The 25,142-nt window shown below is 44.6% G+C and overlaps 2 protein-coding genes and 1 long non-coding RNA gene across 4 annotated transcripts; 2 read left to right on the forward strand and 1 right to left on the reverse strand.

The window, feature by feature from the left end:
* Nucleotides 1–57: 57 nt before the first annotated feature.
* On the forward strand, nt 58–12,917 carry stim1b (stromal interaction molecule 1b). 2 transcript variants are annotated; one of them, XM_032576175.1, is made up of 14 exons: nt 58–206; nt 906–1,043; nt 3,332–3,462; nt 3,530–3,644; nt 3,832–3,943; nt 4,014–4,129; nt 4,654–4,828; nt 8,478–8,655; nt 8,724–8,885; nt 9,855–9,955; nt 10,060–10,295; nt 10,416–10,502; nt 10,584–10,647; nt 12,299–12,917. In XM_032576175.1, exons 2-14 carry the CDS (start codon nt 908–910, stop codon nt 12,747–12,749), a joined length of 2,064 nt encoding a protein of 687 aa, XP_032432066.1. In that variant the 5' UTR covers nt 58–206; nt 906–907; the 3' UTR covers nt 12,750–12,917. The 2 variants fall into 2 exon arrangements, with proteins under 2 accessions (XP_032432066.1, XP_032432067.1); XM_032576176.1 differs by having other exon boundaries at nt 135–242.
* Nucleotides 12,918–13,005: 88 nt separating this feature from the next.
* On the reverse strand, nt 13,006–25,138 carry LOC116728252 (uncharacterized). The gene is made up of 4 exons (XR_004340969.1): nt 24,978–25,138; nt 21,557–21,744; nt 20,173–20,279; nt 13,006–14,232 (listed from the first exon to the last, which is right to left on the reverse strand). It is a non-coding gene; the product is annotated as an uncharacterized LOC116728252 (long non-coding RNA).
* On the forward strand, nt 15,422–23,571 carry dub (duboraya). The gene is made up of 7 exons (XM_032576184.1): nt 15,422–15,645; nt 20,179–20,268; nt 20,343–20,411; nt 21,152–21,217; nt 21,291–21,500; nt 21,583–22,179; nt 22,763–23,571. Exons 1-7 carry the CDS (start codon nt 15,640–15,642, stop codon nt 22,775–22,777), a joined length of 1,053 nt encoding a protein of 350 aa, XP_032432075.1. The 5' UTR covers nt 15,422–15,639; the 3' UTR covers nt 22,778–23,571.
* Nucleotides 25,139–25,142: the final 4 nt, after the last annotated feature.

Raw genomic sequence — 25,142 nt, forward strand, 5'->3', positions numbered from 1 at the left:
TCAGGAACAAGGAACTCCATAGCCGGTTCCTTTGCCGCTCGGAGTTCGGAGCTTTTCCCTGGTCCCTGAAGGCACCGCGGGCGGATCTTCTGCGGGTTTTTTTCTTCCAGCTGCAGTTTGTTGAGTCGCTGCTGCGGGTCGATCAGCCGCTGCCGAACCAAACCGACCGCACTGGACCCATGGATTAAAGGAGCGGCTCAGCAGAGGTGGGTGCAGCCGAACCGACCTTCATTGTCATGAAGGTGATGATGATAATGATGATGTTGGTGGGAAAGTGAACAGCTGTGTGACCTCTGACCCCAGAGAAACTTTATTGAGTAGGAGACAGAGGCTGCAGATGACCGGTTCTGGTTCTGTTGCTGTCGGGCTTTAAAGTTCTGGCTCTGGTTCTGGTCCCTGAACGCCTCAGGAGCATCCAGGAAGTTTGGTTTCAGTTTGTTGACGCTCCTGCGACAGACTGGCGACCTGTCCAGGTTGAACCCCGCCTCTCGCCCGGAACGTTAGCTGGAGATGGACACCAGCACCTCCCGACCCCACTAGGGACAAGAGTGTTAGAAAATGGATGGATGGATGTTGACGCTCCGGTTCTTTAGGTTCCTTTCAGAAGCTTTGACTTCACTACCTGTCTCCAGGACATGTCCAGGTCCCAGTTTGTCCCAGTCTGTCTCATTATGTCCCAGTCTGTCTCATCATGTCCCAGTTTGTCACATTATGTCTGAGTCTGTCTCATTCTGTCCCCCTTTGTTTCATTCTGTCCAGTCTGTCTCATCCTGTCCCAGTTTGTCTCATTCTGTCCCAGTTGGGCCTCCTACTGCCCAGGTCCAGACACAGTCCATCAGTCCAACCCGCTCTTATGAAACGCTCTTATTCTGAAAGGTCTAACAGCGCTCCCTCTCTCTCCTCAGGTATGGAGTGTGTGTGGTTGGTGTGTGTGTGTATGCTGAGCGTGTGTGTCGGGGATGACAGCGCATTGGACAGAAGTGGCCACGCCCACCAGGACCATCATCCCCTGCAGGTGGTTTCCAATGGCGACGCAGCTTCAGGTAAGAACATCCCAGAATCTTATCCGTAGCTATCATGACGCCATGTTGGAATGAGTTAGAGACATCTTGACAGACAAGACGAAGATCTGGACATATTACATCATCATCATCACAAACATCAACAACGTAGCAGCCACATGATTCCTAATGAGCCCAAAATAAACCCAACCAGAACCAACCACAAGCCCATCAACATCAGTCTATCATTTAAATTAAATAAAAATTAATCCATAAAGTCGACCTCATCCAATCAGGACCAACATTCCAATAACAACCAACAAACAATAAAAATCAACCATTATCAACCACCACAGCATTTAATACCAACCAGTACCAATCATTATCAACCGATACCATCCGATACTAACCATCATCCACCAGCCCAGCGTTCTACACCTTGTTGGTTTCTTTTCTCTGCTTTGCTTAAGTCAACCGTCATCAACTGGTAACAAATGATGCTAACTGATATGAACCGATACTAACTTAGGCCCATTTGATTGGCAGCAGTCGGCATCCGATGATTGTCCAACTGGCACTTTAGACCAACAACATCTCAGCCACCATTTTCAGTTGGAGACTAGACCATAGTACTTGGCTAGATGGCAAATCCATAACTGTATGGTCAAACCTTGAGGTCCAAACCTTTTTATTTATTGTGGCAGAAGATCCAGACAATGTTAACTGGACAGAGCAACCCACAGTGGGCAATAATACTCAGACTTCAGTGCAACTGGCCACCCAGTGGTAAACGCGCATGCTCAAACAGTACCACGCAGATTTCAAAAGATGATGCCTGGTGGCCCGCCAGGCTTATAATACACTGGGGGGAAATCCTGTGTTTTCTAAATGTTCTTCAGGTGATGGAAGGCTGATTTTGGAACTGTCTTTACGTGGCTTTGGAGGTTCAGGTCAGAGGTCATCCTGATCTCTAGTTTCCAGCTGGAAGAACTGAAGCTGTGTGTATGTAGCTCTAGATCTATAAGTCTAGATTGTTCCTCTTTAGGTCCAACGATAATAACTTCAGTTTTGTGTCTGTTCAGATGGAGAGTTTTGGCACATCCTCACATTTATCTGTTCTAAGCATCTGTTCAGTGATTGGATGGGGTCAAAGGTCACCTGGTGACATCATAATGTTGAGCTGATTGCTAGTCAACCTGAGCCAGTGGGAGCATAAAGGTATTGAGGGGTCCTAGGATTGAACCTTGAGGTAAACCACTTGTAACCTCTGACCTCTTTGATGAAAAGTTTCCTACAAAGAAATCCCAGTTCTCTATGTTGGACTGGAACCAGTTGAGTTCTGGACCCAACTCTCCAGTCCGGTCAGTAATAGGATCAACATTGAGGTCCAGCAGAACCAGAACCAGCACTGTGGTTCTCCCACAATCTGTGTTTATGTGGATGTAATTGAACACTTTGAATAGGCCAGTCTCAGTACAGCGGCAACCATGGAAACCAGACTGAAAGACATCAAAGCGGTATCATTCTGGGTTCTTGTGTTATTGAGCAGCTGCTGGGTTAGCAGAACCGGGTCCGGTTTAATGAGTCTCCTCTGTCTCGTTTACTCAGCGTGTTTCTTTAGACGATTCTTCTACTTTCTACATCTTGCTGGATGTTAATCCAGTTTAACATCCAGCAGAACCAACCGTTTGTTGGCCGCACGGCTTATACCAGAGATTCTGGTTCTGGTTCATCAGGTTCCGGTTCCTGGTTCTGGTCTTCATTGTTCAACCAGGAAGACTCAACAGCACAGAAACCTGAGACTGAGTTAATGTTTGCTGAAGGCGACCGGGATCGTCCAGGATGTTGTTGGTTCTGACTCGGCCGGGTCCGACAGCCCGCAGCATCGCCCTCCTCCGCCCTGCTGCTGGTGGAGCCTGCAGCAACTGTTAGCGTGGGAGCTAGCCGCCGGCAGCTAACCACAGCTTCCTGGAGATGACACACAGATGATGTCACAGGAAGTGAAGTGGCAACAACTGTGTGCAGGGTGCAACGCTGGCTCCGCCCACTCAGGAAGTGGAGGATGTGAAGATGGACAGATATATTCTCCTGTTCCGGCGCTGCGGTTCTGGTTCCGTCCCTGAACATTCCCTCCAAGTCTCTAGCAATAAATCGTAAATAAAGAGTTAAATCACAATATGATTATATAAATGAATTTGTTATGAAAATGATTAAAAGTATATTACTGTGCATTATTTAACGAGACATTTATGGAATTTTGTCCTTTTTGGCTTTCCATACATACATTAGTCTGATTCTGACTGTTCTGTTTGGTTCTGATGGTTCTGTAGGTCTGTGCGTTGTGGACCCGCCTCTCTGCGGCGATCAGAACTCCTTCCTGAGCTTCGAGGCGATCCGCAGCATCCACAAGCTGATGGACGACGATGCAGACGGCACCGTGGACGCCATGGAGACAGACGAGGTGAGACGGAACCCGACCCGTCCTCTGGACCCGTCCTCTGGACCTGGGCTGAAAAAGTTCTGCTCAGTTCCTCAGGGAGGACCTACAGGATCGCAACCCGAAAGCCAAGCACCGCAGCTTCCACCGGGCCGACCCGCACATCAGCCTGGAGGACATGTGGAGAGCCTGGAAGGAGTCTGAAGGTCAGAACCAGAACCAGAAACTTCTGGGTTCAGAACCAGAACCAGAAACTTCTGGGTTCAGAACCAGAACCTGTTGCTTCTCTGAGTTAATAATGAAGTCAGTATGATTAGAGGCTGCTGCGCCGGGCCTGGCCCTGGTCCAGTGTGTTCTGACGACCCGGTCCGGTCCCTGGTGTTCTGTGTCCAGTGTATAACTGGACAGCGCTGCAGGTGGAGGAGTGGCTGTCCCTCAGCGTGGAGCTCCCTCAGTACGCCGCCGGCTTCCGCATGCAGCAGTTGGACGGGAAGGCGCTGCCCAGGTAAGCGCTCACCTGGTGGCTGGTTGGGTCAGAACCGGACCCAGTGTGACCTCCCTGTGTCCTCCCGCAGGCTGGCGGTGAAGAACGTGACTCTGACCGTGTCGCTGCTGAAGGTTCTGGATCGGAGCCACGCCCAGAAGCTGCAGCTCAAGGCCCTGGACGTGGTTCTGTTTGGACCGCCAGCAGGTCCAGTTCTAACTGCTCTGGTTTCAGTCTGTTAAACTCCTGTTACAGGAAGTGATGCATTTAGAATGTATTTACCACTTCCTGCTACATTTCAAAATAAAATCCCTTCTGAATGTGACGGCACATGTCTGTGGGGCTTTTATTTTGAAATGGATTTGAAATAGTTAAATAATCCAACCGTCCATCCAACCATCATCCATCCATCCTAAGCAGTGAAACATTTGTCCAGTGATCTGAACTGACGTTCTTCATCCGACTCAGTTCAGCTTTCTGAGATAAAATCAAGATAATCTCTGAAATCCATCAGATTATTCCAAACTAAACTCTTTAGCTGCTCTTGGTGCTCAAACCAAGCAGGCTTAGAGCTCAGTGATTCTTCTGAAAACACTTTTAGGAGAATCTGATCCCCGTCTCCTATAAACCGTTGTTTCTATGTGTGTGTGTGGGTGTGTGTGTGTGTGTGTGTGTGTGCGTGTGGGCGTGGGTGTGGGTGTGTGTGTGTGTGTGTGTGTGTGTGTGAGCAGGCCGGCAGAACCAGTGGAAGGACCTGGTTCTGGGCCTCTCGGTGCTGATGGCTCTGGGCGGCTGCTGGTTTGCCTACATCCAGACCAGGAAGTCCAGAGACGACCTGGGGAAGCTGATCAAGGACCTGGAGGGCCTGCAGAGGGCCGAGGAAAGTCTGCTGGACCTGCAAACAAAGTGAGTCCATACCAACCGCACAAACCGCGGGAACTTCAACCCAATCCAGAACCTCTAAGGTGTTCTGGATGCAAGGGAGAATTATTATTAACTCTTTGTTTACATCTGAGATTAGCTGTGGTTCTTCCCACCAGATGACTGTAGTTTCAGTTGATGAACTAAAGAAGTAGCTTTTATCATGAACATAAGGAGTCCAAACATTAAGCCTTGAGGAACTCCTGAAGAATTAAACCTTGATAAAACCAGTGGCGGTGTGATGGAAACCAGGACTAAGGGTTTTCTGCTGCTGAAGTCAGACAGAGATGAGGTCGGAACCAGAGGTGGCAACTGCTAGCTAAAAGCTAGCTGCGCTAATCCTGGAGCGCTAATCATAAACAATAGCTCTGCAAATGCTAAATTCTACACCCTCACTGTAGTTAGTGGAAGCTAATGCTAAAGCGCTAAATTCAACCTGTTGCAGGTGTCAATGACACAACATAATAGCACATCTCCCTCTACAGGATCAAGCTTGTTACTGCACTCCTTCCTGTACGGGTTGTAAGTAAGCTAGGCTTATTTACAAAAACAAACCAGACATTATTTTTGTCCGATGATAAAAGCTAGCAAAAACCCTGACAAGCCAACTGAAATGTTAGCTTTGGTGTTGGTGCATTAGCTACAGTTCAGAGCCTTTCTGCTCCTGAAGCCGACAAGGACTCCAGGTTATTTTTAGCTGACAGCTACACAAAGAATTAGATGAAAATACTCCCTGCTGCAGCTAAAAATACCTCTGTGTATCACAACGCTGCGACCTTCCACTGTTACCATTGAAATATGTCCGCTGGCCTCTGTTTGTGTTTCTGAAACCATGAGATCTGATTTATTTCATAATTAATTGTAATTTAGATGATGACGAAGCTGCAGCCAGCAAAATAGTCCCGTAACGTGTAAGAACAGCGTCTGCTGGAGCTTTGTTTGAAATCCTTATATGGGCAAAGAATAGCCAGCAAGTCAGCCTGCAGCTCACACACACAGACACACACACACCTGTCGGAGAGGCTACTGTACAGCAGACTGAAGCGTGTTGCAACATGCTGATTTCCTCTGGGTTTTAGCGAGCTGCAGCCCTTAGTTCCTCTTTTCTGCAGGAAACGGTTCTGAAAGGTGTGAGGAAAAAGAGGAGTTAGAGACGAAGATGTTCCAGATCAGTTCGGCAGACGTTGAGGCGCAGCCTAGCAACAGATGGATAACAGTGTGGGAAATTAAATCCTTCTGAAAGTTTTCCTCTTGACTTCCAGTTTAGCACCTGAGCACATTTTCCTTTCAAAATAAGGAACAAAATATGTCTCCTGGTGATCTTTATGAGTTTGTGTTGACCCAGACGCCAGCATAAATTATGACATGGCAGCTGGTTAACCTGAAAACACGAACAGGAACAAAACAGAGGAAGAGAAGCTAAGGTGGACAAAACTACAATAAGCTAAGCTAGAAAGAATAAATGAAGATAAAATAAGTTGTGATGATTTAAGATAAAACATGAAAAACCAGGATACATTAGAATGAGTTAAATAAACCAAGTTGAGCAAGCTAAGCTAAGTAATAACGGTAAAGTTAGCTAAACTAGTGGAAAATGAGTTGAAGTCAACTAGAAAGCTAAGTTTATGATGTCAGTATTTTAAACTGTCAAACTTTATTTAACTGAACATGAAAGTAAATTATGCTTTAGGATTTTTTTCTGAAAAACGCATCTAGGGGAAGCCAAATGTTTTCAAAGTTAGAAAAACGCTAGACGAAATATTAGCTCCTGTATTAGTATATTATTGAAAGTGTGCCCCCTGGTGGTGGACCATGAGGAGTTGGGTCTGTTTGGGTTTGTGAACTAAAGTTTTCCTAAATCCTGGAAGGTTTTGCTCCTGAACGTTTTCAGATGACTGACTCCTGTTTGTTTGGAAATGTTTTAACGTTTCTCATAATGTTTGAATTAAGGCCCTGCGCTGTCAGTCTGAGCAGCAGCTGCTGCTCCTGCTGCACCGCCGTTATTTTCAGCCCCAGCACAGCTGCTGATTGTCCTGAAGTGAAGCCCGCAGCGCTGAGCCCAGCGGTTCTGCTGCAGCTCCCAGTCAGCTGACGGCCAGCTTCAGTCTGTTTCCTCTCTGGGATAGTTCAGCTGCTTCGTCTCTGTCCATCATCTCCAGAAATAGTCGCACACATCCACTTCCTCTGCAGACGGCGCCACAGCTCCCCCTGCAGGCAGAGCACAGACTGGTTTCCTGCTGTTCAGAAACAGAAAAATAAATATCTGATCAATTTCAGCTTGGATCAAGAAACGATCCTTCAGAAACCTGCGTGACGTTCCCCAAACCTTATCCAAATCAGACACATCTGGCGTCAAACGTTTTGCTGCGTTTGCTTCGAAGATATTAATAAAAGTTCAAAGGTCAACCAGCCACCACACTTTTACTCAAATCTAACAAAATTGGTGTCAAATGTTTGATTTGATGTCATTTGTGTTGCCATAATTTTAAAGATGTTTACAAAAAAGTTACCAGATAACAGGATAACAGTTCTCTGTTTTCTCTAAACGACCTCTGGTGGTTTAGAGGTCAACCAGCAGACTCTGGTTGACCTCTGGTGGTCAACCACCATTAGACAAACTAAATGTTTTTCTGCATAAACATTAGACACCAGTTTTGTTGGATTTGCAGAAGGTGGGTGAACTTCACTCAGGGCTGAACAAAAGAAAGTGAAGCATCAAACATCAGAGTATTACCAGCTTTATCTGGTTGTTGAAAAGCTCAGAGTTCTCTGATGTCAAACCAAAGAGGAGAGACGGCCTTCAGTTTCAGACTCATACATGAAACAACCAGCAGCCTTGGTCACATGATTCCTGGTATAATTACAGTGAGAATCAACATTAAATGTCATTATTAACATTTAATTACTGACAGAATATTTTTTGATGCTGTCAGTCAAAATGGCCGACGACCAAAGAGTCCAGCTGCGCCTCTGCTCATTCGGCTGAGAAGAGAAACATAACTGAGAGTCATCAGCATAGCGGATTATTAAAAATACAGAAACAGACGGAGCAGGTCGACCTGAAATACCAGGGAGACTGAACCAGGACCCTGAGGGACGCCAGACGAGTTAAGATGATAAAAATGAACATTCAGAAATATGTCATGTGCTTTAGCTGCGTCATTAAAGGCTCCTGATTGAATCAAGCATGCTTTATAAGGCAGCAGGTAGGCCAGAATCTCCATGGTAACGATGACATCACAGTCTTGAAAAGAAATTAAAACTAACATCGAATCAAAAGTGAGATTTCTCCAGTTCTGCTTTTGAATGTGTGGCTTAGAGACAAACCTGTCAAGTTTCGGACTTGAGAATACGGAGACGTTGCCGTCTGGTGCTTTTGTCAGATTGGGGGCGGGGCGGATACTGACATGGGAGCACGGCGGGAGAGGGAGGTAAAATACGGTAGTTTCCCAGAAAAAAACTGCAGAATGGACAGGTATGCTTAGAGGGCCAAACCTTCTGGCTCAACCTTCGCTCAGCGCCCCCACATGGCCTGACAGAGAAGTGAAACAGGAAGTGTTTAATGTTGCAGTGTGTGCTCCTGCCAGCAGGGGGAGTGTAGGTTGCTGCTCCTCTGACCTGCTGTGTCTGCCAGGCTGCGGCGGGCGCAGGAGCAGCAGCACTGCGTTCAGGTGGAGAAGGTGAAGGTGGAGGAGGAGCTGCGGAGCGAGATCAACTCGGCCAAGCGGGAAGCTCAGCGGCTCCGTGAGCTGAGGGAGGGATCTGAGAACGAGCGCAGCCGGCAGAAATACGCCGAGCAGGAGCTGGAGCAGGTAACGCCCCCTACCGGGCGCCGGCCAATCAGAGGAGCCGACCCTCACCGCCTCCCGCTCCCCCACAGGTCCGGACGGCGCTGAGGAAGGCGGAGCTGGAGTCGCGGGCGCGCTGGGCGCCGCCGGAGGCCCTGCAGAAGTGGCTGCAGCTGACGCACGAAGTGGAAGATCAGCATTACAACAACAAGAAGCAGAACGCAGAGAGGCAACTGCTGCAGGCCAGGGAGGGGGTGAGGGCCCCAACACAGGCTGAGGGCCCCAACACAGGCTGAGGGCCCCAACACAACACAGGCTGAGGGCCCCAACACACCACAGGCTGAGGGCCCTAACACACCACACACCACAGGGCCCTAACACATGACACACCACAGGCTGAGGGCCCCAACACACCACAGGCTGAGGGCCCCAACACACCACAGGCTGAGGGCCCCAACACACCACAGGCTGAGGGCCCCAACACACCACAGGATGAGGGCCCTAACCCACCACAGGCTGAGGGCCCTAACCCACCACAGGCTGAGGGCCCCAACACATGACACACCACAGGCTGAGGGCCCTAACACAGTGACACTACTGTCGTGTCAATTAGCTTGCTAATATTTAATTAGCAAGCTAATTAAATATAGCTTGCTAGTGTAAGCCCGATGTTCTCACTTTATCCCTCTGGATACTGCGCCAGACCTCCAGACTCCAGGGGGCGCTGTGGCCAGCCAGAGGCTTGCTGTGTGGCTTGCTAATATTTAATTAGCAAGCTAATTACTTAGCTTATTAGCTATATATTTAGTATGGAAAAGTTAAATATTTACTTTGAGTTTCAAAGTAAATATTTATTTTGTAAACTAGATATTTAGCCAGTGATCTAGATATTTTAATAAGCTTATTTACTTTGAAACTAAATATTTAGTGCGCAAGATATTTAGCTTCAAACAAAATAAGTATTTAGTTTGGAGATAAATGCTTATTTTGCTGAATTAAAGTTTTTAGTTTGAATTTGTGAACTCTATAATAATGTCCAGAGTCTGTTTGCCAAAGACCAGACCAATATGACGGGCAGAAACCTTTGGGTTTATCCTTCTGGTTGGGTTTCTGTTCTGGTCCAGTTTAACTTCCAAAGAGTCCCAAAACCTGAAGACCCACTGTGGGTCGGTGATGACATCGACCCAACATGTTTGCAGAAGACGCCTTGCTTTCTGTTGCAGGCGGAGAAGATCAAGAAGAAGAGGAGTTCTCTGTTTGGAACGTTCCACGTGGCTCACAGCTCCTCACTGGACGACGTCGACCAGAAGATCCTCTCAGCCAAGTGAGTCACATGACCCACAGCCAGCTGGTACCGTAGCTGGTACCGTAGCTCAGGTCCGGCTAACAGACCTTTCGTCTCGTGTCGTTGCGGTTTGGTTTGGACAGACAGGCCCTGGCTGAGGTAACGGCGGCTCTGCGGGAGAAGCTCCACCGCTGGCAGCAGATTGAGTCTCTGACTGGGTTCTGTGTGGTCAACAATCCGGGTCTGGGAGCCCTGGCCGCCGCTCTGAACCTTGACCCATCCTTCCTGGGCCTGCGACCTCCGACCCCCCAGAACCTGCTCCTGTCAGATGACCTGGACGACATGGACGAGGACATCCTGTCTCCGGGGACGTTGCAGTGTAAGCCTGACAGATTCTTCTTCTTCTCCCAGTCTGAGTTGGGCTTAGCAACGGCGCCCCCTGCTGCTAAACAATAAGTCAGCTGACCTCTGCTTCTCTCTCCTGATTGGCTGTCTGTAGACGCAGCCTGGCAGATGGACCGGCGTGTGAGCGACCTTTGGCCTCTGAGTGGCATCACAGACACGCAGTTACCATGGAAACAGTCAGGTTGACAACCATCTCTGATTAGTCCTTAACCAAATAAATAAAAGCACAGACTCAGTGTAACTCTCTTCCTGTTTCCTGCAGCTCAGAGTCTGATGCCCCTGCGGCAGAGGGCAGGAGACCCCGGTTTGACGTTTGGCTCTCAGAGGTTAGTTGAGGGGCGTGGTTTATCTCAGGGTGGGCGTGGCTCGTCCACAGAGTCCCGCCCTCCAAGTGGACGCCCTCGGCAGAATCGCAGCCTCTCTATTGGCCAGATAGAGTTCCTTCCTGTGCTTGCACCGCCTCTCTCCTCCTCCCTGTCCCACCCTTCCATCGACCTCACTTCCTGTCCTCCTCAGCCAAACTCTTCGTCTTCCTCCTGTGCCGAAGGCTCCGCTCATTTTTCTGCTCTGCTCTCCCGATGTTCTCACTTTATCCCTCTGGATACTGTGCCAGACCTCCAGACTCCAGGGGGCGCTGTGGCCAGCCAGAGGCAGCGCTGTCGCTCCGGCAGCTTGGGGTATTCTTCTTCTTCTTCTGTTTTATCACTAATGTAATGAAAATGGGACACAAAAATGTGAAACCAGAGTCAAACCAAGAAATTTTAAGATTTTGCTAATTTAACCTCCATAGCTAAACTTTGATTGATCGGACATAAATTTTACAAATAACACAAAACTAAGTTTACAGATTTCTTACATTTTGAACCTTCAGTTAATGTCAATGATAAAAATAATACATTTGTAGAATGAAGTGAGAGAAAAACTACATTTTAATCTGAAAATTATTTCCTGAGTCTCATGTTTAGTAAAGTTCATAAATCATCTTGATCTCGTCTTATCAGAGTAAAAGTGAAAAACATGAACACAAATTTAAAATCCTTCAATGATTGATTAATGTTGTCCACCCTGAGTTACCAGTTCACACCAATGACTGGTTCTCATGGTAACATCTCCTGCACTATGTTGATACCAGTTCCAAGATGAACAACTTCTGTCAAAGAGTGCGTTTGATTTCTAGACCAGAGCAGTTGGTGAACACAGCTTTCTTTCACTGTTCAGCAAAAACATTTCTGGTTCTTCCTGTTCTGTTCTATCTTCCTGTTCTGATCTTCCTGTTCTGATCTGTCTGTCTTCCTCTTCATGTCTCTTTATTTGGCTCGTTATTAGAGGGCTTAATAGAATGAATGCAAGAGTCTTCCCTGGATCCCAAGGGTCTCCAAATGACCCCCAGTGTCTCCCATTGATCGCTAGGGAATTCCATTGACCCCTTCTGTCTCTAGTTGACCCCCGGGTTCTCTGAAGAACCGCAAGAATCTCCCATTGACCCAAATGACCCCTGGAGTCTCCCATTGACCACTGGGGAATCCCATGGACCACTAGGGTCTCCGATTGACCCCTAGGGTCTCAGAATGACCACAAGAGTTGCTTTTGAACCATAATAAATGGGACATTCACCAACAAATTAAACGTGTATTGATGATTTTGATGATGGCATTGGTCAAAATGTAATATTTGTCACTCATTTCTCAATTGTTGACTGTATGTTGTTTTTATGACTTTTTATTTTTGTGATGCAGAGCACTTTGAATTGGGTTGTTGCTGAAATATGCTATCCAAATAAACATGATTGAGTCTCCAGTTGACCCCTAGGGTTTCTAAATGATCACTAGAGTCTACGATTGACCCCTAAGATTTCCAATTGACCTCTAGGGTTTCCAAATGATCACTAGGGTCTCCGATTGACCCCTCATTTTTCAGAGAACCTGGGGTGTGATAAAGACTTCATTTCTGATCATCTCCTCCTCCTCCTCCTCTCAGGGACATCATGAGCCGCTCAGACTCTGACTCCGCCCTCGCTCTGTCTCTCAGCGAATCACGCGCTCTGCATCACTCCAGGCCCCATCTTCTGGACTCCAGGCCCCACCTCCTGCAGGATCAAAGCTCTGCCCATAGAGGAGGAGGAAGAGGAGGTGGATGCCTGGAGAAGAGCTCCAGCCTGGTGGAACTGAGAGGCCCCTCCTCCTCCGCCCTCACCTCTGCCTGCTCCACCCATTCCCTCTGCATGGCCGCGGACGACAGCGCCGCCTTTCTGTCCTCGTCCGCCTCGTCCAGCTCATCTGGCATCGGACAGGGAGCCGGTGTCCAGCCGTCCAACCTGAGGAAGGACAGAGCAGACGGTCTGGAGGCGTCTGTTAGCCGCAGGAAGAAAGCTTTCTACACCATCTTCAGGAAACGGAGGGACAGTCCGGACGCTGTGAGCCAAAGATGAAGGCTCCCGGGTCAGGATGGAGTATCGTCTTCATCACCCAGGGAAGAGGAGGAGTCAAACACCAGCGAGGAGCTCCACTTCAGTCAGCAGCTCCACCATAAACTCTATCTGTGAAAATCCTTTTCTGCTGTTGGAAAAATTAAGACAATAAAACAGAATTGAAATATTTTTCATTTTTTTCCTCATTTCTTTGTAGAAACATATTTTAAAGAATGAAATTATTTATTCCCTGCAGATTGTTTAGATTCCCAACCTGTTTTTTTTTTTTTTCTGTAAATGTTTATTCAGTTTCTTGCACTTTTTCTGGTTTCAGTTGGAAAACATGCAGCTGCTCCAGATGATGGATATAGATTAAACTTTTATTCACTAAACGCGTCTCTGAGCCATTAATCCCAGTTTAAACAGATTGAACACATTATGGTGAAAGAAGGTGATGAAGACCTTCTCCTCCTCCTCCTCAGGGCTGAGCTTCCGCTGCCAGCAGGTGGCAGCACTGAGCCACACACTGAGCACTGCAGAAACCAGCAGAGACCAGTATCTGGACTGGGAGTTAAGCCAGCAGGTTCTGGAGCCAAAGATGGAAACAGGGATTCTTTTCTGGAGTTACAGAATGAAGAAGTGAAAGTTTAACCCGTCCATGAAAAGAAAAACATTTTATTGAGAAAGAAATGTTTCAGATTTGATATTTAACCTCAAAAGATTCTCCTGATCCTGAGACAGCGCCGCTAGTGGCCACCTGAGGAACTTCATGTCATCCGTCCATACAGTACTGAGTCAGTGACTGACAGGTACAGATTCAGTACAGTATGACGTTTATAGTGAGCAGAAATTACTCCTCCATTGCTCCATCTCTCTATCCACCCTCTCAGTTTCTCAGTCTAAATAACTTCAGGCAGAAGAAACCGACTCATCCAACCTCCAGTCTGTTTCTACGTGTAACCATGGTGATTCATCTGCAGCCTGTTTCTGTAGATGTTTTCGGCTCCTGGTAGAACGAAGATGTTCTGGAGGTTCTGGACGGGTTCTGTCAGTCAGCTGCTGCCGTTGAGCAACACCTCCATCCTGTTTCTGGGAGCAACTAGTTTTCACCTTATAAGGTTTCCTCTATCATCATCATCAACATCGTCTCTTCCTGTCTGCTAACTCCACCCCTCCAACCACTTCCTGTCTTCCTGCTGCGCCGCGAAACCGCCACGTCTGATTGGTCCAGGCAGTTCATGTGTGGAGCGAGCAGAACCATGCTCCTTCCTCAGGGTTCCACTCTGAGACCCAACAGAACCTCCAGCTGGGTTCAGACGGCCATGATGACAGTAAAAGAGAGAACCGAGAGCTGAAGAGGGAGTGACTTCCTCTTGCAGAGCAGCAGCAGCAGCTTCCTCTTTATCAGTTCGCACAGAGCATCACAGCAGAGAGATGATTGTTGGTACCAGACAGGCCCAGGTGGTTCAGAACTCAAAACCGTCTCAGGTCAACAGAGGATGGTCTGAAACAGAAAACATCCAGTGAGCCACTGGAGGTTAAAGATCAGAGGAGATCGGACGACTGAAACACAACTACTGATCAATTTAGTGTAAAAGTTAAAAGAACAAAAGTCGGACATGCAAACAGGAGCAGGTGGAGACAACCCCCCCCCTTTGATGACATCACTTCCTGATCATTTACATTAAATCATGAACCAACCCAGATGGCCAGTTTCAGTTTTCATAACTTTAGTTTTCCTCAGAGTTGTTAACTTTTTAACTTGAACAACCAGTTCCTATTTCAGTCGCCTCCAGTTTGTGACTGGCCACAACCAAACCAGGAACAAGCCGCAGATGTCAAGCACACAGACGCTAAAATGAAACGGATATGGCCATCTGAATGTTAGCACCAGATGGCCATATCCGGCCTCAAAGTTTCTGAATAATTCTCTCCAAACCTGGTCAAACCTGCATGTTTGAACAAAAACAAAATGTATTTGTTTCATCTGCAAATAAAACACATTTGATCATTTTTAAAGTTTTAAATCGATGATGTGCATTAAGAGGCTTCTGGGCCTAAAACTGCTCCCTGTGGGACACCACCACTAACCTGAAGGCCTGTTCACACGCAGCCGCAGCTTCATAAACCAATCTCTCCACCACATCGTTTTAAAGAATAACATCGAGCACAAAGGATTGTTGTCTGCCCAAACGTTTGTTTTAAACAGACAAACCTGTAGGGGGCAGTGTAGCACTAAGCTACATCCTGTTAGCCAATAAGATTGTTTCAAAACAACCATGACGTCCGGTTGGGAATTAAACATGGCGCCAGGACTGAATTAGAATATAAAGTTAATAAGAAACAAGACAAAATTGATTGGTGTCAAATCCAGTCTGTGTGAATATTGGTACTTTTTTTTTCATCACAGACTAGATCCTAAAACTGTTTTCCTGTACACACACAAACACAAATACAGAGCTTTCTCACACCTCTATTGTCATAAATAATCATTTTTAGTGATATAAAACTGAATTTTCATGCGAACGTATTCATTCAAATGTAAGCCGCTGCACCACTCCTCCTCTACCGTGCTTTTGAAATCTTTTTGCCTTTTTGAAAGCCTTCTGGTTTCTCTGGAACAGAAACGGCCTAAAAGTGAGAAGCTTCATGAAAAAGATCTTTTTTTTCGGTCAGCTGTTCTCGTTCTGAGCTGAGATCAGCTCGGTCCAGCAGCAGATATCAATGAGTTTATCAACACAAACATGGCCACCATGTGACAGAACATGATCTGCCTCTCTCTCTCTCTCTGCCAGTAGAGAGCGGAGGTCTCTCTCCAGACGTAACTCTGACTCTATATTTAACCCCAGCCCCTCCCACCGTCTTTCACACATACGCGACATATTGAGGCGGCTGAGAGACGACCAGCAGGATGGAGGTAAAGCTCTCAAACTTTCTGTTGCTGCTGCTGTTGCTGCTGGGTTTGCTGTGTTCTGCTGGGCGTTCGTGGAAATGGCCCAGAAATCCCAGCAGCGTCTCATGAATCAGACGAACAGAGTCCCCAAAACGACTCTGTTCGTTTTCAGGACCTGCAGGGTAGACTGGGTGGTGAAGAGCGAGCGGGCGCTAACAGGAAACCAAAGTGTGCATCAGGTTTCGTCGACATTACAGCCGTGGATTCTACGGTGTCGTCAGATTATGTGACACTTTTATCACCTTCAGTCAGGCAGCGCAGACGGAAATCTGGGCAGAAATATCACAAAACTTCTCATAATTTTCTAAATTTGCTTGATGCGTCTTTAAAACGGGTCAAACGTGCGTCTGGTCGCTTTCCTCTGAAGTTTCAGCTCGTCAGTTCTGGAGTACCTCAGGGCTTCGTCCTCGGTCCTCTGTTGCTCTGCATTGATCAACCATCTGGTTGACAAACACAAACCTGCAACGTGTCAAGCAGAAACACGAACCGTTCAGACCAAACAGACTTTTATCAGCTCTTCTCTTTGCCTCCACCACCATCTGTTTCAGACGTGAACAGGGCCCAGATGTTAGCTGATGCACATGCTCAGTGGTGACTTTCTGCTTCGTTATCAGCACCCTCTAGAGAGAACAGAGGTCAGAGATGTTAAAAGGTTGAATTATAACCTTCCTATGTAAAATTAAACCACACGATGCTCAAACAACAGCAGACGATACGCTACTGCAGGTCAACGTTTCATAAACACGAGAGTTAAATCTGATAAACCACGCCCACTTTTTCTGTTCCCACTTCGTAAGAAAGGTGGCGAACCTGGACTGGACTGGACTATGATGCCTTCATGGAGTCACTGTGAGTCCGTCTGGGTCATGAACAGCATCAGGATCTCAAACACAGCAGCAGAATGACTCAGGCAGAACAGGATGGAGGTGCTGCAATGACCTAGTCAAAGTTCAGACCTTAAACTGACTGTAGTGCATTTTTCCCCCTGTCGATGTTTGTTCATGAAAAAGGATAATGGCTCATGTTGTTTCTCTACGGTTGGCTGAGCATCAGGTTATTGTTTTCTTAAAGTTTGATGCTGATGCTCTGGACAAGTTAGTGGGAATATTGAGACACAGAGAGAAGAAAGGAGATCTGAAAACTAAATGAGGAACAACCAAAATGCCTCTGATCAGATGTTTTTAAGCTGCCTTTTTCATAATTTCCTTAGATGCTCTCTACTGTTAAACTCCTGACTCTCTGCTGTTCTGTTCAATTCACCAGTCTGGATCCAGACTGAAGTTTCTCTTCTGAAAATATCTGAAGTTTTTCAGAACCAGAGGAACAAATCCACCTGTCAGGTCCTGAAACAGAACCTGAGACATGATGATTCATGATTTCTACTGAAAGCTGTTTGGGAATCACCTGTTGGAGATGAAATCTGTTTTTCTGTTTGTCGAACGTCTCTTTGGAAGTTTCCATTGATCCAACCGAAGGAATGGAAACAAACCAGTTCCTTCAGACAAGATGGTGGGAAAGAGGCTAAATATCTGGTTTAAAACTGGTTCGTTGTTAAGATGTCTGCTACATGTTAACACAACACTAGTTTATCAGCCTTTCATGTCTGAATCAATCAACACCAACTAAAAACCTAGATCTACGGTATATAGAGATGCTTAGAGTCAGAAGATTATCCATGCAAAACATACACAAGATCCAATAGTCGATAAGAAACAGTGAATTATACCGACTTACAATTTGCTCTAGCAAAGCACTGTGAATATAAGCTAGCAGCTGGCTAACTGAACACTACAACAAAGTCTTCATCAAGAGAAAAACAGATATAAAAAGGGATCAGATGGGCATGTGTGTCAGATTCACTGGTTTTATAAAAAGCCAAGCTAACTTCAATATAACTTAGACAACTTAAATTAACTAAAGGTAGATTTTTCTTAACAAAAGGTGGGAAAGCTAAAACAAGATAAGATAAGCTAAAAATATTATTGGTTTAAATAGGCCATAAATAGCAGACGCAAGCCAAAATAAGCTTAGCTAAGATATTCTAATGTACTGTACATTCAAGCAGGTTATGATAAGACAAGTAAAGATAAGATGAAGTAATTTAGGATAAAACTGATAAGACTAAAGTGAGATAAAGCAAGCTAAATTAAGATAAACAACGCCAGTTATTTATTAAGCAGGCTAAGGTAAGATATGCCTTAAAATTTATCTACCTTATCTTAGTAGATAAGCTACTTTAGCACAGCGTATCTTAGTTTAGCTTACTTTAGCTAAACTAAGATACGTAGGACTATACAAAATAAAGCTAAATTAAGTTTAAGTGGCCTTACAGTATGGTAAGCTTAGGTATGCTAAGATAACCTAGGATAATATCAGGGGAGACCATACTCAGCTTCAACAAGCTAAAATAGGCTAATCTAGAGAAAGCTGATTTAAGTTCAAACACGCTAAGGTAGGCTATGTTTAGCTAAATTGAGCTAAACTAAGCGGAGCTAGACTAAGCTAAGGTGTATGCTAAGTTAAGGTAAGCTAAGAAAACCTTTGCTGGTGTAGGTCATACTTAGCTAAAACCAGCTAAGCTAAGCTAAACGCAGCTAGGTTTAAAATGCTAAGGTAAGTTTAGCTTAATTAAATGAGTAAAGTAGAAGCAACACGATTGTAGCTGTTGCTTTGAATTGTGTTTTTCAGACTGCTAAAGTTGAACAGAAACGTGTATTAAATGCTTAATTAACCAGAAAGTCCAATTGAGATAAAAACAAAAACAAAATCTCTTCTACAAGAAGAGACCTAATCAAGACATCAGCCACACAAATCAGAACCCTTTAAAACTAATTCCTTTTCACAATACATATCACTAATGACATGGTAGGTAGGTCAAATATCATTTTTATGATCCTCAGATTGTAAGGTTTTATTTTAAAATCCCTCAGAGTTCAGTAGCAACCAGTTAGCGGTTCGCTCATGGTAGTTATTAGAGCTGACAGGAAGTAGATTACTGATTGATGACAAAGCTCAGCATCGAGTCGGAGGCATAAAGAATAAAACATAAAGAAGCTCGAGACTCGATGAAGAATCTGCAGTTCATCACTGATCGATTGCAGAAAACACACATATTTCCAGAGTATTTCTTTGTAGCGCTTATCTAAAATATTCAAAAGGAAATCCAGCTTGGAAAGCTAACAGCTAACATAACTCTCAGCTAAAACAAGCTAAATAAGGTAAAATAGGCTAATCTAGAAAAGCTAATGTGATATAAGCTATAGCATGCTAAGCTAAGGTAGGCGATATTCAGCTAATCTGTTTATTATTCGTTTTAAGGTTGTTTAAAGCTTTGTGAATGTATTTCTCGGTTTAAATGTTTTCTTTATTTTGTTGTCTCATTTATTGGTCTTAAATATACATTAACTGGGTTTATTGATTTTATGGCCATAATAGTTTTTTGTTATTTATTAACCGTATTTTCTACAAGTGATCCATTAGTCTTCTAGTTGTTAGCAGCTTTATGATAGTATTTAATGTTTTGGTTGCATAAATAGCTTTAATGTTTTCTGGCTTTATAGTGGTTTTATGGTTATTTACTTTTTAATAAATTATTTGTGAGTTTTATGGGTTTTATTTATTTATTGGTTATTTGGTTAGTTATTGTATTTTGCGTGTCTCCGAATCAGATGCAGTGTGCATTTGTGTTGCTCAGACAGTAAAATCCTCCAGTTTATTGATGAACGGCTGTAGATAAGATGATAGAGCAGTAGAAGTCCATAACCGGGCTGTACCGGTCTGTTCCTCTCCAGCACCGACCCTGACAACCAGAACCTCCTTCAAACAAACAGCAGCAGCAGCAGGAAGTGGGCTAACGGCCGCTCTCTTTCGTCACTTTCCTGCCTCTGAGGAAACAACGAGTGAAGCCGAGTTCATTATCTGATGAATGTCAGCTATGTGGAGCCTTCAGCTGAGCCCGACACCGACCGTCGCCACGGCAACAGCTGGGCCAGACAGCAACACCCGCCCACTGTGGGGTCATGTCCAGATGGAGTCAGAACCAGAATCAGAACCGTTTCCTCTGGACTTTTGCTGTTTTTCTCCAGAAGGATTCAGAATGGTGTTCAGATGAAGCTTTTCTCGCTCTGCAATCTTTATGTTTTTCCACTTATTGAATTAAAATGACACTTTAAGATTACAATGAACCTTGGGGTAAAACACAAACAGCAAAAATATTTAAGTATGAAAACTACGCAGCAAATTAGTTTGCTACAGTGGCTCAGAGAAGTGTGGAGGCCACCAGGGGGCGCTGTGGGGCCTGAAAAAGCTGGAGAGAAGATGAGAAAAAAGATTCAAAAACTTTTTACAACTTTTTAATCTTAAATTTTTTATCATATCTATAGTTTAATGTTTTTCATCATTTTTATATAAAATGATTTAAATGTTATTTCGGATGGATGGACGGATGGATGGATGGGTGGATGGACAGAAAGTTGACCTGCCGTGTTTTACCTGCAGAATGAGGCTCCAACCCGCCGCTCCGTGGCCGAACTGGCAGGAAGGTTCAAAGGTCAGGCTCCCGACCCGAGCAGCACCGTGGGGAATCAGGTGAGCGTTACCTGCACACAAAGGAGGAAATATGGAGAATATAAATGTTTAAATGGCATGTTGCTGTTCGCCAGGATAAACCTCTGAGGCGGCGGCCGCCTCGGACCCTTCAGCTGCCGAACCCGAACCCAGAGCAGAACCAGGTGAGACGCCGTCAGCCAATCACAGCCAGAGATTAATGCAGCTTTATCCACATTTTAAAAGATTAGGAACGAGAACGTTTCAAAGACTGAATTACCCTGAGAAGATTTAATTCTGAAACTTTTAGAATTATAAGAAAAAAAATCATTTAAATAATTATAAATTATAAGAAAAAAAACCCAGCGGGGTGGTAACAACCACCAGCCTCGTCCCCCAACCCTAACCGCATCTGAAAGACAATAAAAGACTAAAAGATTACATATAAATATGAGCAAAAAGTACGGCAAATACATAAAAACATGAAAAACAGAAAACTAAAGCAGCAAAATCACTCAAGACAAAAATTCTATGAAAATTTTCTGTACTGAAAACAAAAAAGTAAGTTATTAATATTCAACTTTTATAAAGAATATTATTTTTCCTAGCGCTGTCGATCAACCTCTTGTACACACTGCTAAATGTTCTAATGGTAGAGAGACAACAGACCGTTACAGGATAACCGTTTATCTGACATCATAAGTAGCTATGCTAACTAGCCTTAGTATTCACAACAGGCTATGCTAGCTAGCACTGGGAAAATGCAGAGGAGATAGTAAAAAACTGTCATGGTGACATTTTTAACATGTTAAAACATGTTTTTTAATTAAAGTTTGTATTTGAACTGCGTATGAACCAGGAAACAGGAAATTGATGTTTTATTTGAACTGTTTTGATTTCGGGGTAACGGTTCTGTCTGTCTCAGCTCCCATCAGGCGTCTCATCTCCACCCAAAGCCAAGAGGAACTCAGCTCTGATCGAGAAGCTCCAGGTGAGTCCAGGCGCTCTGACGTCACTATGACGTCACTATGATGTCACAGTGACATCACTTTCTGTGTGCTCAGGCCAACCTGACGATGGGCTCGCCCACCGCCGCACCGTTGAAGAGCCCCGGACTGAAGACGCTTCCTGCTGGCTTCACCCCGCCCTTCCCAGGCTCAGTCCCCCCGGTTTCCATGGTAACCCCCACCAGCCCCGCCCCCACAGAGAGCCCCACATCCTTTGAGGCTCCGCCCTCGGCCACAGAGGGAAACATCCTGCCTAGCATCAACAAGGTGAGCAAGAAACTACTCATTACCTCTGTTACGTCACTAATGACGTCACTGCTGACCTGTCCTGTGATTGGTCCGTCTCCAGGCCAGACCACGGGGCTCCATCAGGCGGCGTCCTCCGTCCCGCCATCACAGGAAGTCCAGCAGCGGGGACGACGCAGGACTGGGACAGGAAGGGGTGGAGACACACCCGGAGTCCTGGACTGGGGGTAGTACGGGGGACGCCACGGAGGAGGGGCAGGAAGCACTTGGAGGGGAGAAAGAGGAGAGGGAGGTGTTCAAAAAGGAAACCGCATCACCGCCAGAGATTAAGGAAACCCATGAAGAAGAAGAGACGAAGAGAAACAGTGTGAGGGAGACAGAGGAAGAGGACGGGACGTCTTCATCACAGCTGAGGGGAAAGGAGGAGGAGAAAAAGGAGGAAGAGGAGGAGAAAAAGAAGGAAGAGGAGGAGAAAAAGGAGGAAGAGGAGAAGAAAAAGAAGGAAGAGGAGGAGAAAAAGGAGGAAGAGGAGAAGAAAAAGGAGGAAGAGGAGGAGAAAAAGGATGAGGAGGAGAAGAAAAAGGAGGAAGAGGAGGAAAAAAAGGATGAGGAGGAGAAAAAGGATGAGGGAAAGGAGGAAAAAGAGGAAGAACAAAAAGAATCGAATGATGGAAGAAGGAAGGAGGAAGAAAAGATAGAGGTTTGATTTCTGATTGTTTGAACGGTTCCGTCTGTAGACTGAGGGAGAAACCATAAGTATTCATACTCCAGCTGCTGGATCAGAACCAGGAAAAAGTCTGAAATCAGATGGAGTTTGAATAACCGGAAGCAAGCGTTTAAATTGGAGCTGGTTCTGCTTCCTCTCTTGGTCCGGTTCTACTTTGGTTCTGATCCAGCAGAACTACATATAAATACTTATAGTTTCATCTACACTAATAGATCCAGCTCCTTTGTCAGAACCGCCCAGAATTTTATCTTTATCTTGTTATTATGATGCTTTTATTTTGAAATAAGGACGCAACCACCTACAGTATGAATATAGCTTAAGTATTTTATAGTAAATTATTTTTTTAAGTTATCTTTAATTAGTAATCACTTCCAGTCATTGGATGCTATCGCCATGCTAACTGGTTGTTTGAGTCAGAAAAAGATGTGGCTAAAAGAAGCATTCAGACATCAAAGGTCCAAATGACCCACACCGAGCCAAACTGGGCCGGTTCTGAGCCAGAACCCGGGAGTGAAACCAGAGTTTTCTCTGACCTATTTTCGTGGTTTTTCGACAGAATTCTTCCCGATGAGGAATCGGACGTTTGGCCGCGTCGGAGCGAGGTACCTGTAACGTTGAGCCCCTGGAATGCAGAGCGGGAAACCCTGCGGCAGAAACACTTTGGGGAAAATGGCCGCCGATGCTGGGTAGAGAAATGTCGGAAAACTCTGAGCCACCGTTTGAAACTCAGATAGGGAACTCTTTCTGAAGCTTTAGTGAAGCTCCAAAAGCAGTTTTTACGAATACAAGCTTCTCCACACTGCGGCGCCGCATTTCATAATTTTTCAAGAACAATGTGTGAATTTTGTGGGTTTTTTAGTAATGGTTTCTTGCTGTTTTGGTGTCTTTGAAATTTTGATGTTCATTTCTAGAGTGTACAGAATCAAAATCAAAGTTTTATCAATGTTCAGAGCTGTGAGAAAAAAAAAACACATAATGCCTTATTCTGGGGTAATTAATAAAAAATAACTTTTTACAAATATAAACTGAATTTTTTTGTTTTGTTTTAACTGTTAAAAATTATTATAAAAAGTCACTCTGTGGTTGGATGGGTTACCCTACTAATAATACCCAATAAGCTAAAACAAACTAACCCACTCTGAGCTAAGAAATTCTAAACCAACTTGACGTTATTTTTGATTTTGTGTGGCCCCTTGCTAAATATCTTTTAGGGTGATAAATTTTACAAATAAAATCTTAAAAGTAGTTTAAAAAAAATTCTGTAAAAACACATTTATAAATTATTGTCCTGATTTTTTCACCCCTTAAACCACCATCAGTCACTCTCACATAAGCTAAAATCAATAAACTGTATCCCTGACTGATTTTGTTTTTAATCTTAAATGATTTACAAAACTCCTTTCTAGAATAATCTAACTATATTGTTTGTCTCAATAAAATTTTACATGTATTAGTTTATTTGAGCAGATAAATGATAAATGTTACATGAATCTTTGGGTTTAGATAGATTAGATAAGATTTATTTGTCATTGTCATCAACATAATTTTTAAAAAAATTTTTAAAAAGTGTCCTATACTGAGCATGCTCAGTGAGGATTTCCCTCGGCTGGCCGAGGAGCCGTAATCTGCGGGGACTCCTTCATGGAAGAGCAGGATTTTATGCTGAAGCGTTAGCTGCCGCTGGCGGCGCCTCAATCTGATTCTGCTAAGCTGTTTGATCCTCAGATTGAGCGCTGCAGCCCGAAATAAAAGCCAGCAGCAGCAGGAGTGGAAAAAGGCCGCCTCGCTGCCAAGAACCACCCAAGTTACCGCAACACCTCGCCGTGATGGACGGCTGCTGCTGACAAGGCCAAAGGTCAACCAAACACCTGGACCGCACGGCCCAGGAGGCTTTGCTGCTGGAGGAACCAATCAGAGAGAAGAGTCTGGTTGGCGGTGAAACCCTGAAGAACTAAACAGCACCAAACTCTGTAACCAAGGACCAAACATGTAGAGCCGGGTGTCCAAAGGGCACCACAATTTAATATGGTATTAATTTATCCCTCTAGTGGACACTTTTATCATTTTTTAGCACAAGATTTTCAGTGAGAAAATTGATTATTTTATGTAAAATATGTTTTTTTTTTATTAGCTGTATTTAATTTTAATTTCATAGTAAGTAGGGTTGCAAACATGCAGCAACTTTTTACTTAAAAAAAACCCCAACATAGTAGGACATTATTTTACTAAACTTGGTTAGTAAAAGAAACTTTTGCTGAAGAAAGTTTTCCTTTTTGTTACTGAGAATAGTAAACAGTTAGAAAACTGTCGACCTATAATTAAGACAGAATGTTGCCACTTTGTTTCATTAAAATATTGCATATTTAATTTATTGCTAAGCATAAAAAAATCATCATTTTACATTAACATTATTTTACATTGTCATTATTTTGCGTTTTAAGTTTGAAAGTCAATATGATTATTTTCTGCTGTGGGATTCTGGCCGAGGATGCAAAAAGTTTGGACACCCCTAATGTAAAGGAGCTTCAACTATTGAAATGTTTTATTCACAATTCAATAATTACTAGTGTAAAGGTGTACTTACTTTAACGGTTAGACTAAGTACACCTGGTGTACTTACTAACATAGAACAGGGTGTACTTACTTTGACCTCTTTCGTCTATGTTAAAGTAAATACACACTGTTCCATCCAGCATGTACTTACTTTAACCTAGATAAAAGAGGAAAGACGTTAAAGTAAGTACACCCCAGATGAAAGAGGGTGTACTTACTTTAGTCCCTTGTGCGGCAGCTGTAGTTGTTTCTATGAGAGAGGCTTCATGAGTTTAACTGGTTTTATTGGTTTGAGCCCATTACTGGACCTCCTTCTGGCCCAACGGAACCGGACCAGCTGACAGAACCGGAGGATCAGTAGTTTATTATGGAACAGAACCGAT

This window comes from Xiphophorus hellerii, chromosome 11, assembly GCF_003331165.1.
Source record: "Xiphophorus hellerii strain 12219 chromosome 11, Xiphophorus_hellerii-4.1, whole genome shotgun sequence".
In the NCBI taxonomy this organism is placed as follows: domain Eukaryota; kingdom Metazoa; phylum Chordata; class Actinopteri; order Cyprinodontiformes; family Poeciliidae; genus Xiphophorus; species Xiphophorus hellerii.

Bases quoted from the DNA above. Each gene is read 5' to 3' on its own strand.
- stim1b (XM_032576175.1), top strand. From the start codon at position 908: ATGGAGTGTGTGTGGTTGGTGTGTGTGTGTATGCTGAGCGTGTGTGTC. The intron at 3,463-3,529 runs GTGAGACGGAAC...AGTTCTGCTCAG, and splicing joins ACGCCATGGAGACAGACGAG to TTCCTCAGGGAGGACCTACA. The intron at 10,296-10,415 runs GTAAGCCTGACA...GGCTGTCTGTAG, and splicing joins GTCTCCGGGGACGTTGCAGT to ACGCAGCCTGGCAGATGGAC.
- dub (XM_032576184.1), top strand. The intron at 20,269-20,342 runs GTGAGCGTTACC...GCTGTTCGCCAG, and splicing joins GCAGCACCGTGGGGAATCAG to GATAAACCTCTGAGGCGGCG. The intron at 21,218-21,290 runs GTGAGTCCAGGC...CTGTGTGCTCAG, and splicing joins CTCTGATCGAGAAGCTCCAG to GCCAACCTGACGATGGGCTC.